Here is a 17,469-nt window from a genome sequence, read left to right on the forward strand (position 1 = left end):
TGTTAATATTCTTGTTCAGCTGCTTTGGAGACCGTTAAGAAATACAGAATTGCCTTAGCCAAGAGTTTTGAGTGGCTAAAAAATTTTATTATTTCATGTTGGCCCAGATCTCCCTTACACTGGCATTGCAAAGACACTGTGCACTTCTATGGGGTTTAAAAAAAAAAAAGCGTTGTCTCAATAGACAGCCCTCTTTTTTTTTTTTTTTTTTTTTTTAAATAATGAAGGTTTTTTGTTTTTTTTTTTTGTTTTGATTGTTTTATTTTGTTTTGTTTTACAGAGATAGGAGGTACCAATTTTTTTTTTAATTTTTTTAATTTATTTATGATAGTCATAGAGAGAGAGAGAGAGAGGCAGAGACACAGGCAGAGGGAGAAGCAGGCTCCATGCACCGGGAGCCCGATGTGGGATTCAATCCCGGGTCTCCAGGATCGCGCCCTGGGCCAAAGGCAGGCGCCAAACCTCTGCGCCACCCAGGGATCCCAATAGACAGCCCTCTTATGTTTGGGAAGGCAAATTACCATTTCTTGAAAAGTACAGACTATTGCAATAGTTATTGGCTAAGTAGTAATTCATGAAAATCCATTTATATAACACAAATAATAGCAACAGAGAGCCATAAAGCCCCACATATACTAAAGAAAACAAGTTTGGAAATATTTAAACTATTTTTCCTACCTCTATACTGGTTTAGCCACATCAAGTGAGAGTAAATATCATCCAATAAAGAAAAGTATTCAGCATTCTGTTTCCATAGCATACCTCAGCCATCTCGGCTAAGACTTTTTTATGACAAACCAAAAAAAAAAAAAGAAAAAAGGATAAAAGTTGCATTTACTTTGCTGAAAATAAAAATAAAATAATGCTGATTTCATAAAATATCTGAAACTAACTTTGTTTCTATAATAAAATGGTGGCTATCTTTTTTGAAGTTTTAATTACCATTCTTGCCATTAAAAAAGAAAATCTATCAAAGTCATGTCAACCTTTAGGTATAAACTTTGGGGTACTTAAAATAACATGTTTGGAAAACTGAACCACATTCTTAATTGCCAGCATTATGCTTTGTTCTTGTTAGAATCATCTTTGTTTTTCTTCTTTTTACATCCCAGTTATAAACCCTGGCCAGATTGATTTCAGTGGTAGTCAATTGGTCTCGAAGAAAGTCAAGATCTTCCTCAAGAGAATCAAGATTTTTTGTGGCAGTTGATAGATTCTTTTCCAACAATGCTGAGCTTCATCAATATCATATTCAAGCATTACATTAGCCCCCAACCACAGACACACTTTATCAGTAGGAGGAACTGAAGCTTTGCAATACAGGTTATCTGCCAGTAAGAATCTGGTCTCCATTGAACCAGTCGACTCTTTTTTCTTCTGCATGTATTTTAGAATTTCTAAAGTCTGCTTAATTTCAGGAAGCTGACCTTTTAGGCTCCTTTTCTTTTGAGCAAGGTTGAGTTCTGTAAATTTATACTAACGGTACTGTTCATCCAGCTTCTTCAGCACTGTATCTGCAGTCTCGTTCCCAGGCTGTTTCTTTTTTTTTTTTTTTTTTTTTAATTTATTTATTTACGATAGACACAGAGAGAGAGAGAGAGGCAAAGACATAGGCAGAGGGAGAAGCAGGCTCCATGCCGGGAGCCCGATGTGGGACTCGATCCCGGGTCTTCAGGATCGCGCCCTGGGCCAAAGGCAGGCGCCAAACCGCTGAGCCACCCAGGGATACCCCTCCCAGGCTGTTTCATGAAGGAATCTACATCTTCCATTAACACGGCCTCCGGAATCCCCAGGGGGAGCCGCCGCCCATTCCCCCTGCGGCCACTTCTCCCAAGCCACAACTGTCCTTAGCCGTCGCCATCTAGGAGAAGCGAGCGCACGCCGAACGGCCTACCTTATTTAGATTATCTATTTCCTCTTTCATAAGCTTTAGTGGTTTGTGTGTTTTAAGGAACTTGTCTGTCTTATTTATAATTTTTTAATTGAGGTATAATTGACTTGTCTATTTCTTTTCTTTTTGTTTTTTAAGCTTACTTATTTATTTATAAGTAATCTCTACACCCAACATGGGGTTTGAACTCATGACCATGATCCTGAGACCAAAAGTCTCATGCTTCTCTGACTGAGCCAGCCAGGTGCCCCTGACTTGTCTATTTCTTTTAAGACGTCCAGTTTACTTTAAAAAAAGTTCAATTTACTGGCATAAAGTTATTCATAATGTATTTTTATTTTCTTCCTAGTATCTCTAGAATCTATAGTGATGTCACCTCTCATTCTTGATACTGGTAATTTGTGTCTTTTTTTCCTGATCTGTCAGGCTAGAGGTTATCAAATTTATTGATCTTCTCAAATAACTAGCCTTTGGTATCATAGATTTTTTTTTCTATTCTGTTTTCTATTTCTTTGTCTTATGTGCTAATATCTATTATTTCCTTTTGGTTCATTTGTGTGTCTAGTTTTTTTTTAAGATTTTATTTATTTGAGGGCAACCTGGGTGGCTCAGCAGTTTGGCGCCGCCTGAGGCCCAGGGCATGATCCTGGAGTCCTGGGATGGAGTCCCATGTCAGGCTCCCTGCATGGAGCCTGCTTCTCCTTCTGCCTCATATCTCTGCCTCTCTCTGTGTCTCTCATGAATAAATAAATAAAATCTTTAAAAAAAAGATTAAAAAAAAAGATTTTATTTATTTGAGAGAAAGAGCACATGAGTGGAGGGAGGAGCAGAAGGAGAGGGATAAGCAGACTCCATCCACGCTGAGCACAGAGTCTGACATGGGGCTTGATCCCATGAGCATGAGATCATGACCTGAGCCAATATCAAGTCAGACGCTTAACCAACTGAGCCATCCCTGCACCCTTGAGTGTCTAGTTTCTTAAGGTGGAAGATCACAACATTCTTCTTTTCTAATACAGACATTTAGTGTTATAAATTTCCCCCAAATTTTGATATATTTTTTCATTTTCATTCACTTCAAAATGCTAATTTTACTTTTGATTTCTTTTTTGTCTCATGCATTATTTTGAAGCATATTGAGTGGTTTTTAAAATATTAGAGGATTTCTCAGATGGCTTTCTCTTACTGATTTTTTTTTATATAAATTTTTATTTATGATAGTCACACACAGAGAGAGAGAGAGAGAGATAGGCAGGGACACAGGTAGAGGGAGAAGCAGGCTCCATGCACCGGGAGCCCGACGTGGGACTCGATCCCGGGTCTCCAGGATCGCGCCCTGGGCCAAAGGCAGGTGCTAAACCGCTGCGCCACCCAGGGATCCCTCTTTTACTGATTTTTAATTTAATTCCATTGTAGTCAGAAAACTTTGTATGACTTGAATTCTTTTTTTTTTTTTTTTAGAGATTTCATTTATTTATTCATCAGAGACAGGCAGGCAGAGACACAGGGAGCCTGATGGGGGACTTGATCCTGGAACCCTGGGATCATGCCCAGAGCTGAAGGCAGACGGTCAACTATTGAGCCACCCAGGTGTCCCTGTATAACTTGAGTTCTTTTAAATTTACTGAGATTTGTTTTACTGCCCAGAATATAATCAGTCTTGGTAAATATTTCATGTGCTTTTGGAAAGAATATATATTCTCCGGTTGATGAATAGACAGTTCTATAAATACTACTTAGGTCAAGTTGGTTGACAGTATTGTTCAGGTCTTCTGTACCCTTACTGATTGATTATATGTACAATTGTTTTGCCAATTATAGAGAAATCTATAATTTGTACAGTATATGAAACTGTCTAAATGTCCTTGTCTACTAATTTTTCTCCATCATTTCTGGATCAGTTTGTATTGCTGGATTCATCTTCATTATGGGTTGTATTTTTTTTGCTTCTTTGTATGCCTGGTAATTTTTGATTGGATGCCAGACATTGTTGGTGCTGGATATTTTTGCATTTCTCTTATGATTCTTGAACTTTGTGCTGGGATGTAGCTAAGTGACTTAGAAATAATTTGATTTTTTCAGGTCTTACTTTTAGCTTTGTTAGATAAGACCAGAACAGCATTTATTTTACAGCTAATTTTTTTTACTGTGGCAGAGCCCTTTTGAATGCCCTTTCCAATACGCTGTGAGTTGTGATGTTGTCCCCTCTGGCTGCTGGGAGCAGCTTCATTCCTGGCCTGTTGGGAGTTCTTTTTTTCTTTTTTTTTCTTTTCTCTTCTCTTCTTTTCTTTTTACTAAAGATTTTATTTATTCATGAGAGATACACACACAGAGAGAGAGAGAGAGAGGCAGAGACACAGGCAGAGGGAGAAGCAGGCTCCATGCAGGGAACCTGACGTGGGACTCGATTCCGGGTCTCCAGGATCACGCCCTGGGCTGAAGGCAGCGCTAAACCGCTGAGCCACCTGGGCTGCCCACAGGGTTTGGGTTCTATCTGATGATGTGCCACCGCCTTTGAGAAGTATCTTTGGACTCTTTCTGGAACCTGCTGACAGCATACCTCATACCCTGCCTGACAGCTGCAACATTTTCAGCCTATCGTTCTTTTAGGATTTGGGATTTTTTTTTAAAGATTTTATTTATTCATAGAGACAGAGAGAGAGAGAGAGAGAGAGGCAGAGACACAGGCAGAGGCAGAAGCAGGCTCCATGAAGGGAGCCTGACGTGGGACTCGATCCCGGGTCTCCTGGATCATGTGCTGGACTGAAGGCGATGCTAAACCAGAGCCACCCGGGCTGCCCGGGATTTGGGATTTTTTTTTTGCCACCTTCTTGCTCTGCCACAAATGAAATGTGTACTTTTAGATACTTTCCAGGAAGAAAGGGAAAACACCTTGCTGATGCCAGCATCTTCAAACCAGAGTCTTCTCCATCTGCTTTCTATCTGCCTGGGATTCCTGGAGATTTCTGGTTTGCTAATTTTATCTGGTTTTCTAGTGCTTTTGTGGATTTATTCTTTCAAGACTTGCATCACTAGGACACCTGGCTGGCTCAGTCAGTAGAGCACGAGACTCTTGATTTTGGGGTTGTGAGCTCAAGCACCACGCTGGGTGTAGAGAGATTACTTTAAAAAAATTTTTTTTAAAAAACAAAATAAAAACTTGCATCTTTTCTGTCATTTTGTTGAGGTTCTGGTGGGCTGGATGCAAACTTGGGGCTGGCTTGCTTTCCTGAACTAGGGTTCTCACTTACTTGTGTTTCTGCTACCACACACCCCGTGATTTCTCACTGTGCTGCTTTCCTTGCTGTATGTCTGTAGCCAGGTGGGTGTCGTCTGGCTCGGTTAGGGGAGGTCACGGCAACTCGCCTGTATCATCTGTGTCCTTTTGTGTGTGAGAGGTAGTGAGGGGAGGGCCCGGGGAGGAAGTGATCGGTGAGGGGTGGCGGAATTGCCAGCGAACAGGAGGCATCCATGATAGCGTCAGCCACCACGCCGAGGGTCTACCGCCCCTCTGACCTTAAGGACCTTGGAGAGTATGACATAGGTTTGAGCTTGTGACCATGTGGCGAAGAGGCAGAGGCACTTGCATATTGACGGACTTTATTCTTTGGGTTGTTTCAAGGTGTGCACTATTTGAAAACTGCCCCCCCCTTTTTAGGATTGATTTATTTATTTGAGAGAGAGAGTAAAGCAGGGGCAGAGGCAGAGGGGAGAGGAAGAGAATCTCAAGAAGGCTCCCCAGTGAGTGTGGAACCTGACGTGGGGCTCCACCTCATGACCCTGAAACCGTGACCTGAGCCGAGACCAAGAATCAGATGCTCAACCCACTGAGTCACCCGGGGGCCCCCAGAGCAGCACCTCTCTAATGCCATGGGCTGTTTGGATGATTGGTTTCTGGTGCCCGGGAACCCACTGGATCCCCATGCTGCTCATGCAGCTTCAGGCCAGGGAGACTCACTGAGCGCTGTGCTAGAACCCTCGGCCTGGGGCACCTGAGCCTGCCGAGATCGGGGCCCTGTTCTCAGCCTTCGGGGCAGCTTTCCCTGCTATGCATGGACTGCCAGTGATGCCAGCCTTCCGTGTGCCCTCTCTTCTTTACGGAGTGAAGGAGGCTGCTGTAGGTGGAGGCAGTGACCGCACTTGCCCGGGTCACCATGTGGGCTGGCAACAGCCTGGCAGGGTTGCCAGCTGGGGCAGATAGCTCCCCCAGGAAAAGGGACTGAAATCATGTGGGGTTTTTTTTTATAACAATTCTTTTTTTTTTTAATTTTTATTTACTTATGATAGTCACAGAGAGAGAGAGAGAGAGACAGAGACACAGGCAGGGGGAGAAGCAGGCTCCATGCACTGGGAGCCCGATGTGGGATTCGATCCCGGGTCTCCAGGATCGCGCCCTGGGCCAAAGGCAGGCGCCAAACCGCTGCGCCACCCAGGGATCCCTCATGTGGGGTTTTTTAATGAGGTTTTTTTTTTTTTTTTTGTAGAGGGAGCACGTGTGGAATAGGGAGGGGGCGGAGAGAGGGAGAAAGTCTCAAGCCGACTCCCCACTGAGCATGGGACTCAAAGTGCGGTCCGTCCCAGGATCCCACAATCACGAGCTGAGCCAAAATCAAGAGTTAGAGGCTCAGGGGACGGACCACCCCCAGGGGCTCATGTTTTTTTTTTTTTTTTTTTTTAATTTTTTTGTAAAGACTTTATTTATTCATGACAGACACACACAGAGAGAGAGAGAGGCAGAGACACAGGCAGAGGGAGAAACAGGCTCCTCACAGAGAGCCTGATGCGGGACTTGATCCCGGGACTCCAGGATCACGCCCTGAGCTGAAGGCAAGCCCTAAACCACTCAGCCACCCAGGGATCCTGGGGCTCATGTTTTACACAAACACTGACTGGCTGTAAACTGGAAGGTGGATGGCTGACCTCTTGCTTTTGCTTCCTCCAGGCTTGTGAAGAAGCTGTCCATGCTCACGCCGGGTGAGAGAAGCCGAGATGGCAGAGCCCTACGTGAGGAGTGAGTGCGTGGGCTGCGTGGGCCCCTAGGGCGGGACGCGGGGTGGAGTAGGCACCTGGAGGGTGGGAGGGAAGGGCTGTTGCCTGGGTGGCTTTCTCTCCGTGTTTGTTAGGAAGCAACGTTCCCTAGGAAGCAACAACGACAACGAAAACCAAAGTAGTTGTAGTAGTTGTCTCTGCAGCTGCCGAACGGGCGGGTAGGCCACTGGCTCAGGGCGTCGCAGGGAGTGGTGCTTGCTGGGCCCTGTGCCTTTGTCCCTTCTACACAAGGCCTGGCTCCAGCAGCCGCTCTGGCTGTCTGCTCTGTCCCTGCAGCCACGGCCAGCAGTTTGCTGAGCTCACGGGGAGACCCATCCCTGCCCCACAGAGCTCTGTCCCCAGGAGTGAGGTGCTAGAAGCACCATGGCAAGCACCACGCCCTGTGCTCCAGGGACACCGAGGGTGACAGGGTCCTGTCCAGGGGGGCCGGGGGGGACTGGTCAGGAGGGTGTAGGGCATTGACCAGTGGGGATGGGATGATGAGTCGTCTTTGGGTGCAGTTGGTGGGACTCCCTAGCATGGGGCAGTTGGCCACCTGGGGGCAGCTTCCTGAGGCACCTGAGGCACCTGAGGCACCTGGCCCTCAGCCTGTAACATCTGCGTTTTACAGCAGCCGCAGTCCAGTGGGGGCAGGAGATGTGAAGCAGACCCAGCCTGGGGTGTAAGGTCAGGGTAGAGTTAGCCAGAGTGCCCTCAGAGCAGGTGCCAGTGGGCCCCAGGGACCCTGGCAAGCAAGGTGGAGGGAGGCAGCACAAGTGCCTCAGGTGTGTATGGCTGAGGTGTGTAAGGGGGCCAGGCAGTGGGTGGCGGGGTGGTTGCCAAGGCAGCGGGAGAGTGCAGGAGTGTGAGGGGGCAGGCGTCCTCCAGCTGGTAGGGTTGGCCGGGCCTGAGCGCACACCCTGGGCTTTGTCTTCGTAGAGCTGTCCACCATCCTGCTGGATGCCGTCACCGACAAGGACCCTCTGGTGCAGGAGCAGGTGTGTGGCGCCCTGTGTGCCCTGGGAGATGCACAGCCAGCAGAGGCACTCAGAGCCTGTGAGGAGTACCTGTGGCAGCATGAGAAGGTATTCCTGCCAGGGCCGCGGGGTGGGGGGCAGGTGAGCTGCCCTTCTGGGGGGCAGAGCTGAGGGTCTTTGGGGCGGGGTCTGCAGGGGAGGGTGGGCCCAGACCTGTGGAGCCAGGTTGCTGTGGGCAGAAAGCCACACCTGCAAGTCCAAATTCCCCGGAGATGGGGCGTTTCCAGGGCAGACGAGCCGCCGTGCCTTGTGGCCTGTGGGTTGGTCCCGTCACGGGGCACTGGGTGGGGCTGGTCAGCAGCACAGTGTCCAGCTGTCCTGGTGTTGCCATCCCCGTTCACTCACTGGCTAGAGGCTGGACAGCTCTTCCTGCCAGGCTCTGTGCTGCCCCCCAAGGGGGGACATCCCCTTGTCATCAGCTGCAGTGAGGGACGGGTGGACCAGTGCTCTGACTCCGCGGGGGCCGCCCAAGGAGGCCGGGGCCTTTCCCTCGCTGCCCTCCTGCAGATTGCTAACTTGGCAGAGGTGTGACACACTCCTGGGGTCTCGGTGCCACTGCTGCCCAGCATGTCCCGCCCGTGCCGTGGGGGAGGCTTGGAACCAGCTCCTCTCCTGGACCCGCTGCCGGCCGGCCCCTGGGCCTTGGCTCTGACACTGCTGGCTCCCTGTCCTCTGGAGCAGTCGTGTGCCGTCTCAGTATGTGGTTTGGGCCCATCCTGGAAGGGAGAGAGACTTCTGCAGCCTTAAAAGACCATTTTTCTTTTTGTTTGATTTAACACCTTGATAAAAAGGGATCTCTCTACAGCGGGAGCTGATCCTCTCTTGGATCAACTGCGTCCTGCTGAGCGGCAGCCCTGTGACACCTCGTGCTGAGGGCCTCTCCTTCCTCCCTGTGGCTCTCCTCGCTGTCCCTGGGCTTATGTGCTTGTGCAGGAGCCTTAGGGCGCCTGTGGGCACTGTGAGTGCAGACGCCCCGTTGGTGGCGTGCATCGGGAGGGCACACCCCCACGCTTGGGCACCGTGTGCATCCTCCATGGCTCTTCTGTGGTTTGTGGAGCTTCGTGCTGCTGCTGTGCCGGACCCCAGGGTCCTTCTCCGTGGGCTGAAAGGCTCCATCGCCGTGATGTGCTGAATCAGCGTCTGATTGTGAAAGCAGATTGGGGCCGCCCTGGCCACTTGAGGGTGTGGCTGTGGCCAGGGAGTGCCTCCTGGAGGCAGCTGCCAGGGCCTTGGTTAGCTATAGCGATTCGTTGGAAAATTAAGCGTGCTTCATGCTTGTCATTTTCTAGCTCATGGTTTTACACCTCTTCCAGCGTTTTTGGTTTCTTTAACCAACTTAAAAATGAGAATCTTCCTTTACCTTTGCATATTTCCCACATGACATGGGAAGCTCTCCTACAGAGGCTGCTCCCTTGCAGGCACCTCCTTCTCCCCTAGGCCGCCTCTCTTCCAGTTTCTGTCACGTGCTTATGCTTCATCACAGCTTGCTTGGGCCACTCCCTCGGACAGGGTGCACACGCTTCACATCCCACGGACTGTCCCCAAAGGGAGTGTGGGAGACAAGTGCCTGGGGAAACGGGCAGAAATCGCCACCTTGGTGTGTCGGGGTCACGCCAGCAATAGCAGGCTTGTACTAGTCACCGTTCTGCGGGCCTGGGTACAAGGTCACCCTGCGGCAGATTCCGTGTGTGCTGGGGACCCACTGCTTGGTTTAGAGGCCACCTTCTTGCCGTGTCCTCCCACGGCGGAGGGCAGGCGGGTTCTCTGGGGTCTCTCTAGAAGGCACCGACCCCACTGGTGGGGTTCCACACTCATGGCCCACTTGCCTCCCGAAAACCCCGCTTCCACTACCATCACTTTGGGGTTAGGTTTCCATGTAGGAATCTCAGGGGATCCTGTAATAACAGTTACAGTTTGGAAACCAAGCTTCCAAATAGTGATTGGAGTTTTTGTTCTCTCTGTTCTTACTGCTTTTCTGGGCTGGTTTTCTCTAGAAAGTCATTCTACCGTAAGGGAGTTTTGACGGGCCGCTCGTCAGCACACTCCAGGACCCCCCATGGAGGCTGCAGGGTCTGCAGGAAGCAAGCCCACGTGTGGGTGTGGGTCCTGTCGCCCAGGGCCACTCAGCGTGAACCATGTGAACCCACTCCCCCCGTTAGGAGTGGAACGGATTCCCCAGTCACGTAAGGGACTTTGATCCTGACATCAGAACAGAGTGACACGGGACATGGTTGCAGCTGGAGCAGAGAATTTCTCTGGTGCAGTTAGTTATTCTGCTGGGGTTACAATCCCAGTCTGCTTAAGTGAGCAGCTTCTACACACTCAGGCCGGGACCTGAGGTGGCTGCACGGGGACCATGTGGTGACTGAGCTTTGTGTCCCGTGGCCAAGGCCGGGCCCACACCTGTCCCAGGCCTGTATTGGCAGCAGGCGAGCCTGTGCGCTGCTCCTTGTCTGTCCCAGTTCGGATCCCGCCGTGCTAGAGTGACCTAGAGGGCCGTGGCGTTACCCCTATGCGTGCCGAGCCTGCTGAGGCCCGCGGAACCTCGTCAGGGAACGTCACCTACACCTCACTCTGATGTGACTGCTCTTCTGCCCGTTGAACTTTGCAGAGCAATGGAAAATGGGGAAAAACCCTTTTCTTTAAAAATAAGCAGCTCTATCAAATTATCAAATAATGAGCAGTCCCTATCAAAATTTCAGTGAGGATTTTTTTTTTTTTTTTTTGCAGAAGTAGAAAACGCTATCCTCAAATTCATGTGCAATCTCAAGGGGCCCCAGATATTACCCAGGCAGTGCTGACAGAGAACAAGGCCGGAGGGGCTCACTTCTCGACTTCAAAACTTACTAGAGAGCTGCTGGGGTCAAACAGTGGTAGAGACCAGCTAGAGACAGACACACAAACCAATGGAATAAGGTCAAGTAAACCCTTGCATGTGTGGTCAGAGGAGTTTTGACAACATTTATTATCAGGACAAAACCGAAGACGAGCTTTGGCCCAGAAAACCAGGGCAGGTTTCCCGTGATCTGTTCATGTATCTAGAGATGTTTATGACGGGTGTTGGCTTTTTTCAGGAACAAAAATCCTGCCTGTCTGTGGGCGTGGTGTGGTGTGGCCAGGGCTCTCTGGCCTCCGTGGGAGGGAGCCCTGGCCTGGCTGAGCCCCGCCGTGGGCCATCACCCCTGCTGTCAGCGTTGGCTGCATTTCTCTGGCGCACAAGCTCGGTCCTGACCCAGCTCGGGTGCGGCACTTGCTGCACACAGTGTGCCCCCCAACCTGGCCGCTCCATTCCTGGAGGTGGGGGCCCTCAGGGTAAGGCCAGCCTCGGTCTTCCCTGCCTCCTGCGACTCTCTTGCCCTGTCCTCCAGACTCTGAGACCTGGGGGCTCCTTCCCCGGGACCGGGTGGGCACTATCATTGAGCCGATGGCCCGGCCTGCCACCCAGCCCCTGGCCCCCCACCTGCAGCTTCACCAGTCCTCAGTTAAGGAGAGGATGAGTGGCAGGTGGGGTCGCGGTGGCAGGGTGCTGCTGAGGGCTGTGGCTGGTGGCATGACCTGTGCAGGGTTCACCTGGGGGCGAGGTCAGCAGGCCCCCCCCCGCCCCCGGAGCCACAGAGAGAGCCTCGGTTGGTGGCCGTGTGGGGCCGGGGCCAGGCAGCGCCGTGCTCTTACGTTGTAGTCTCAGGACACTCGGGCATGCTTGTGCTCGCTTGGCAGGGGGTGATGGACGATCCCCCGGGGTGGGGGTTGGGGAGGGGCTTGGGGGTGGGAAGGGCCCCTGAGTTGGGGGAGGGCCTGGAGTGAGAGGACCCAGCAGGTTGTGTCCCCTGACAGGCACGTGCAGGACCAGAAGAATTCCTGGTGATAGGGCCTCTTGGGGCAGGGGAGCTTCTGGCCAGAGACCCTGGCCACGGCAGGGGCTACATCTGCTCATCCTGGGTCCTGCATGGAGCGCTCGTGGCGCTGCTGACGATCTGGGCCCACACCCGATCACGGCCCTTTTCTGTACGAGGCACCGAGGTTCTGGGGGCGCGGGGAACGGTCAGCTGTGCTCCTTTCCTCCTGTCGGGCAGCCAGGGTGATTTGTTTTCAGGAGCCCTTGTAGACAGCAGGAGGGGTCGGCAGGGTGCCTGGGTGCTGGGCTCAGCTTCCAGGATCTTCCTCAGTGGTTTCTCTGCTCAGTTGGCACATCCTTACCGGACGATGATCCTGAGGGCCATGGAGACAGTTGTAAGCGGTCACATCAGCGAGCTGGACAAAGACGTGGCCAGGGCCGTCATCTTCCTGGCCTCCAGTGAGATGACCCGGGCGAAGGTAGGGGGAGGGAAGTTTCTTTACTAGAACTTTCTACCCAAGTGCATTAAGAAAACGGGTCTGTGTGTGGCTCTCTGGGGCTGGGCCCTCCCTCCTACACACCTACTGCCCTGCTGGCGAAGGGAGGGCCACCCATAACTTCAGCAGTGGAACTGAGGCAGAGAGCACAGTTCCTAAGCTGTCAGGGCAAACAAGGGCACCAATGCCTGCATCCCATCATCCGGGGTGGTGCTGGGCTCTCAGGGGAGGCACTGCCCTTGCCCTGCTCCTGGCCTGGGGGGGCCTTGGGAGAGCCTGAAAACAGGGCAGAAGGTCTCATTGTTGCCTCTCTGGCTGTGAGAGGGTGAGGTCCTGTCTCCTCTGCTCGGTCAGGCCATCAGTGCAGGTTTTGGGGTGGGGGGACAGGAATTGGTTTGCGACTGGCAGCAGGCCGCCAGCAATGTCCTGGTGGCTGTTGGGAAGCGGTTCATCGGCAAGGTGATGGAGGAAGTGCTGAGCAAGTTCCAGCCCGGCGCCCTACCCCACTACTATGTCGTGCAGACCCTCGCCAACCTCGCGGCTTCCAATGGTACGTACCTGCGTCCCGGAGGAGCCGGGAGGACCTCTCCGCACCTTGCCCCAGGCTACGTGGCCCAGGCACCCTCTGCCTGTCCCTGGACGCAGGGGCTGCACGGAGGCCAGGCCAGGATAGGCAGGTGCCTTGGTCACCTGCCCCCTCTTCACAGTGTTCGGCATGGTTCCCTTCCTGACGTCCATCCTGAGCACCATGCTGCCCATGCTGGGCATGGCCAAGCACGATACGATGAGGGTAGCCTTCTGCTGTGGTAAGATGGGTTCCCTGAGGGCGGGCGTGGTCTCCGGGGAGGGGTTGGGAGCTGCCTTTCCTACCCTGGGTCTTTGTGGAGGGTCATGAGTGCAGGCTGCAGGAGGGGGGTGAGCACTCATGGTGAGGGTGGAGCCGTGGGCGGCCTATGCTTGCTGGGCTGCTGGTGGGACCCCTCTGCCCTGCAGTGCGCTTCCTCAGCCTGGGCACTAGGGCAGTGTGGAAAGATGCCTCTCCACGGCCCAGAGACTTCTCATTTTTCTCCCTGCTCAGTGCCCGGCGTCTCCAGCAGGGCCACTCGCTCTCCTTCCTCCTGAGTCTGCTTCCCTCTGGGTGCCCGGGCAAGGGATGGCACCAGGGGGCGTGCCCTCAGTGGAAAGGGAGGCTTTCCTGGGGGAGGGGAGCAGAGGCTCCTGAGATCCAGAGGGGTGCGGGGGGCTCCCTCAGCAGCCACCAGCCTGCCCTTACCCTTCGTCAGCAGCACTGCCGACTCCGGCGCCGAAGGGGGTGGGGGGCCCCAGGGCAGCTGGGACCCTGAGAACAGGACTCTGGTCAGGAGGGTCCTAGACAGGGTAGGGTCAGGGCCACCAGAACTCAGCTGAGGCCTTGCCCTGCTGCTGCCCCTTGTGTGCTGGGCTGCCAGCCTGTGCACACCTGGGAGCTCTGGAGGCAGGCCTGGAGCTGTGGGCCCTGAGGCCCTGGGAGGGCCTCCAGCTGCTGCCACCCCCTTCTCACTGTCCCCGCCATGGGCTCTCCTGCCTCCTCATAGGCTCCTCCTGCTGCGGGTGATGGCCCCTCCCGCGGTTGGACACAGAGCCCCTCCTTGACCTAGTTCTGGTTGAACAGGGAGTTTGTGACAGGCTCCCGGGGCAGCTGAGCTGGGACATCCGCAGAGCTGGAATGCGGAGCGGGACGCAGAGGGACAGACCGCGTGGGCTGCGTGGGCCTGAGCCTCCGCTATATACTCACAGGTGCAGGAAACAAGGCAGGAGGGCTGGGGGGCCACGTAGGTCTGGGTGCACCCGGGCTGCAGGGGGATCAAAGAGAGCCCCATGGCCCAGCCGAGGCCCCGTCACCAGCCACCCGTGTGGCTCCTCGGGAGGGGCCCAGAAGTTGCAGCTGCCGATGCTGCCCCGCCGTGCTGAGGAACCTACTCCTTCCCCTTCACGGGCCTAGTGCCCCTGACACTATTCGCTACGGCTGGTCTTCCTTCGTGCGTGAAGCCAGTGGGTCTCAGCAGCGCACGCCCACTGTGGGACGTCCTCGTGGCAGGGTGGGTGCTCCTCGCCACAAACTGCAGTCCTGCCTGCGGTTGGACTGGAGAATGGCCCCTCCTGCTGCCGTGGGGGGCCCGCAAGCACAAGGAGCGGGTCAGTGGCCACTGTAGGGAGGGCCCCGGTCCAGCTGAGGACGGAGGCACCGGGCCAAGGACAGGATCTAGTGCACGCTTGGAGGTCCTCACTGGTTGAGTTCCTAGGACCCTGCGGCCTGGCGGGGGAAGAGCTGGGACGCCAGAGGTGGAGTTGGCCTCCCCCAGACGGCCAGGTGTGTCCTCCCAGCAGCAGCAGCAGCCCCAGATGAGTGCCTGTGAGGAGAGTCTCGGAGAGGAGCAGCAGCCCCGTGAACAGCCGTGGGCCCGTGGGGAGCGGGCAGGAGAGAGAAGGCGTGAGCAATCCCTCAGGGAGCTGAGGGGGGACAGCAGAGCACGTCGCCATGAGGCAGCTCCTTTCAGGGAGCACAGCTGAGCTTTTCGGGGTTAGAAACATGACAACAGATGGCAACCAGAAATGGAAGAGAAGGTTGAGGAAATCCCCCAGAAAATAGAGCAAAATAAAAACATATGGAAAATAGAGAAGGAAGGATTGGCATGAAGTTGCATTTGAACAGCAGACACCCTGGAAAGAATGAACGGAGCAAGTGGGTGGAAGAGCCGTGGCGTCCCCAGCCGTGCCCCGGAGCTGGGAGTTCCGGGGGGAAGGTCCTCCGAGCACCCACACCAAGATGCTTTTGTAGGGGAAATGGTCCCAGAGGACACTGAGGAAGTGGGACGGCCCCCACTCCTGCGCCAGGGAGGGCGCCATGAACTGATGGAAGTGGCCAGGCCTGCCCGGGTGCTGTTTGAGTGGGGGGAGGGTGCAGGGTCCCTGGGGGCGTGGCCGAGGGAGGCCCAGGATGCTGGCAGGACGCGCAGAGGTGGCATTAGTGACCCTGCCTGGAGAGCCAGGGAGACTCGGAGGTAAAACAGTGACGCGGGTGCAAAGCTGGTGCCCTGGCCGCGGGGAGCAGGGGGCAGAGCCTGCGTCAGCAAGACCAAGATCCACCACAGCACTTGCTGCTGGAGGCTGGGGATGGAACACGAGCTTGGCTCCTGGACCCGCTACCTGTGTGCGTAACGGATGAAAGCTGACAAGCCCGTAATGCAGTGGGGAGGTCGATTTCTGCTTCCAGCAGTACAGGGGTCTCTTACCCTGAACAAATTCACCCCGAGATGCCAAGGACGCCGTTGAGCATGACCACATCCTGATTACAGAGCTCGGAGAGGCGAGCCCCGGGGGCCGGGGAGGACAAGGGCGGGTCTGGGCCTGCCCAGGTGGCACAGCACGTGGCTGCTGGGGCACGAGGCCTCCTGGCACTCTGCTGGAGGCGAGGCTGCCTGCCGCGGTGACACACAAGGGCCCCAGGAGGTGGTTTTCTTCTGAAATCTCTTTAAATTCTCTCTCCTGGGAACCCCTAACTGTGACCGCTCTCGTGTACACGTCGGGGTCAGGCTTAGTCTTGTTGCCTGGGGAGCCCTCGCTGAGAGATTGGCCGAGCAAGCGGGCCGTGTGAGTGGTGTGCTGGACCAGGGCCGCCGGGCCTGCCTCCGAGGTGCCGTACGCGGGTGTGGTCCCCTCCCCAGGAGGCTCGGGCGGCGTGACAGGGCCCCAGCATCAGCCCATTGCTTGACCCGGGGTTCAGCCCTTGCCCACGCGTAGGTCTTCAGTTGTGCCTGGGCTTGCCCCCCCGAATGTCCACAAACACAGTCGCTGTCACAGACACAGATCGCTGTCTCAGGCCTGCCCTACCCCAGCCTGGACGCAGCGACTCTCGCAAAGTGTGTGGCTTCTGCGTCCATCTGTGAGGGGTGAGGTGGGCCCGCTGGCGAGAGTGGCGTTCCGGGGCTGTTGGTCCCTGTGCTGGCTTCCTAGGGCTTCCGTAACACAGCACCACAAGTCGGGGCACTTAAGGCAGAGAAACGTGGCCACCTGGCGGCTCAGTCAGTGGGGCACACGACTCTTGGTCTCAGGGTTGTGAGTTTGAGCCCCACGTTGGTGTAAGGATTACTTCAAATCTTAAAAAAAAACGGAAGAAAAGTATTCTCATGATTCTAGAGGCTGGAAGTCCGAGGTCCAGCTGTGCCCAGGGTTGTTTCTTGGGGGCTCAGAGGGAGTCTGCTCCCTGTCCCCTCCAGCGTCCTTGCCGTCTGGGCCCCAGTCTGTGTCCTGCTGTCACACTGCTATCTGTGAGTCTGTGTGTTCCCTTCTAGGGACCCAGTCACGTAGGAGTTAGGCCCCCCAGTCCCACCATGACCACATCTTAAGTAGTTACACCTGCAAACCTCCTCTTTCCAAAAAAGGTCACCTTCTGAGGTTCTGGAAGGATGTGGATGTGGGGGGGATGCTGTTCACCCCACTGTTCATCCCCCACTGTCGTCCCGAAGTCCTGCACTTGGCCCCTGTGCTTGGGAAGGTGTCTTGCAGGTTTCTGGGGGCGCGAGAAGGGGCAGGATGCCGATGTAGTGTTAGCAGTGAGTGTGTATGGCCAGTGGCCTGCAGCCACTCGCCCCTGTGACAGCTCTGCAGCGCTTCAGCGAGAGCACCCTGGAGTATCTGGCCAACCTGGACCAAGCCCCAGACCCCACAGTCAGGAAGGACACCTTCGCCTCTGACATCTTCAGTGCGTACGATGTCCTCTTTAACCACTGGATGCAGAGCCGCGAAGCCAAGGTAGCGCCTCTTGGGTGTGCAGGGAAGCGTGGTCTCACCTTGCTGGCAGCTCCCCCCCACCCTGTGCTTTAGGCTTTGGGGGAGGGGATTGGCCGGGGTGGGGAGTGGGGTGGAGCCAGCTGTCCCCTGCTTCCCCGCTGGCCGGCTCAGGAGGTGGGGGTTTCCGCGGGGAGTGGAGGTGCCCTGTGCCAGGGCTCCGTGGCATCTGGTTTGTTTTGTGCTCTGCCCCAGCCTGCCTGGAGGCTCCCTCCTGCACTGCCCGTGGGGGAAGGGGCTGGGGCCTGGTGGGTGCCCCGTGGTGTTTCCTTCATGGCCTCGCTGGCCTTCCGCTGTCCAGAGCCTGGCCATGGTCATGCTGACCGACCTCTCTGCCCTTGGACCCCTCGAGGA

At 54.4% G+C, this 17,469-nt stretch overlaps 1 protein-coding gene and 1 pseudogene across 11 annotated transcripts in view; one reads left to right on the forward strand and one right to left on the reverse strand.

The window, feature by feature from the left end:
* Positions 1-17,469, forward strand: part of MROH1 (maestro heat like repeat family member 1) — a 70,064-nt gene that overhangs the window by 10,781 nt on the left and 41,814 nt on the right. For 8 of the 11 annotated variants that reach the window (XR_013352078.1, XM_077847663.1, XM_077847662.1 and 5 more), the window contains exons 2-7: positions 6,834-6,902; positions 7,859-8,004; positions 12,139-12,270; positions 12,676-12,838; positions 12,996-13,094; positions 16,928-17,079. Coding sequence is in view for 10 of the 11 variants with exons in the window: in XM_077847663.1 (XP_077703789.1) it covers positions 6,881-6,902; positions 7,859-8,004; positions 12,139-12,270; positions 12,676-12,838; positions 12,996-13,094; positions 16,928-17,079 (714 nt within the window). In the remaining variant the exon portion in view is untranslated. Of the gene's footprint in view, positions 1-6,643; positions 6,719-6,833; positions 6,907-7,858; positions 8,005-12,138; positions 12,271-12,675; positions 12,839-12,995; positions 13,095-16,927; positions 17,080-17,469 lie in introns of those variants that run through there. The other 3 variants (XM_077847665.1, XM_077847670.1, XM_077847671.1) reach the window with 3 other exon arrangements.
* Positions 689-1,861, reverse strand: LOC144283493 (prefoldin subunit 3-like; annotated as a pseudogene).

The sequence above is a fragment of the Canis aureus genome, chromosome 14 (assembly GCF_053574225.1).
Source record: "Canis aureus isolate CA01 chromosome 14, VMU_Caureus_v.1.0, whole genome shotgun sequence".
Lineage (NCBI taxonomy): Eukaryota > Metazoa > Chordata > Mammalia > Carnivora > Canidae > Canis > Canis aureus.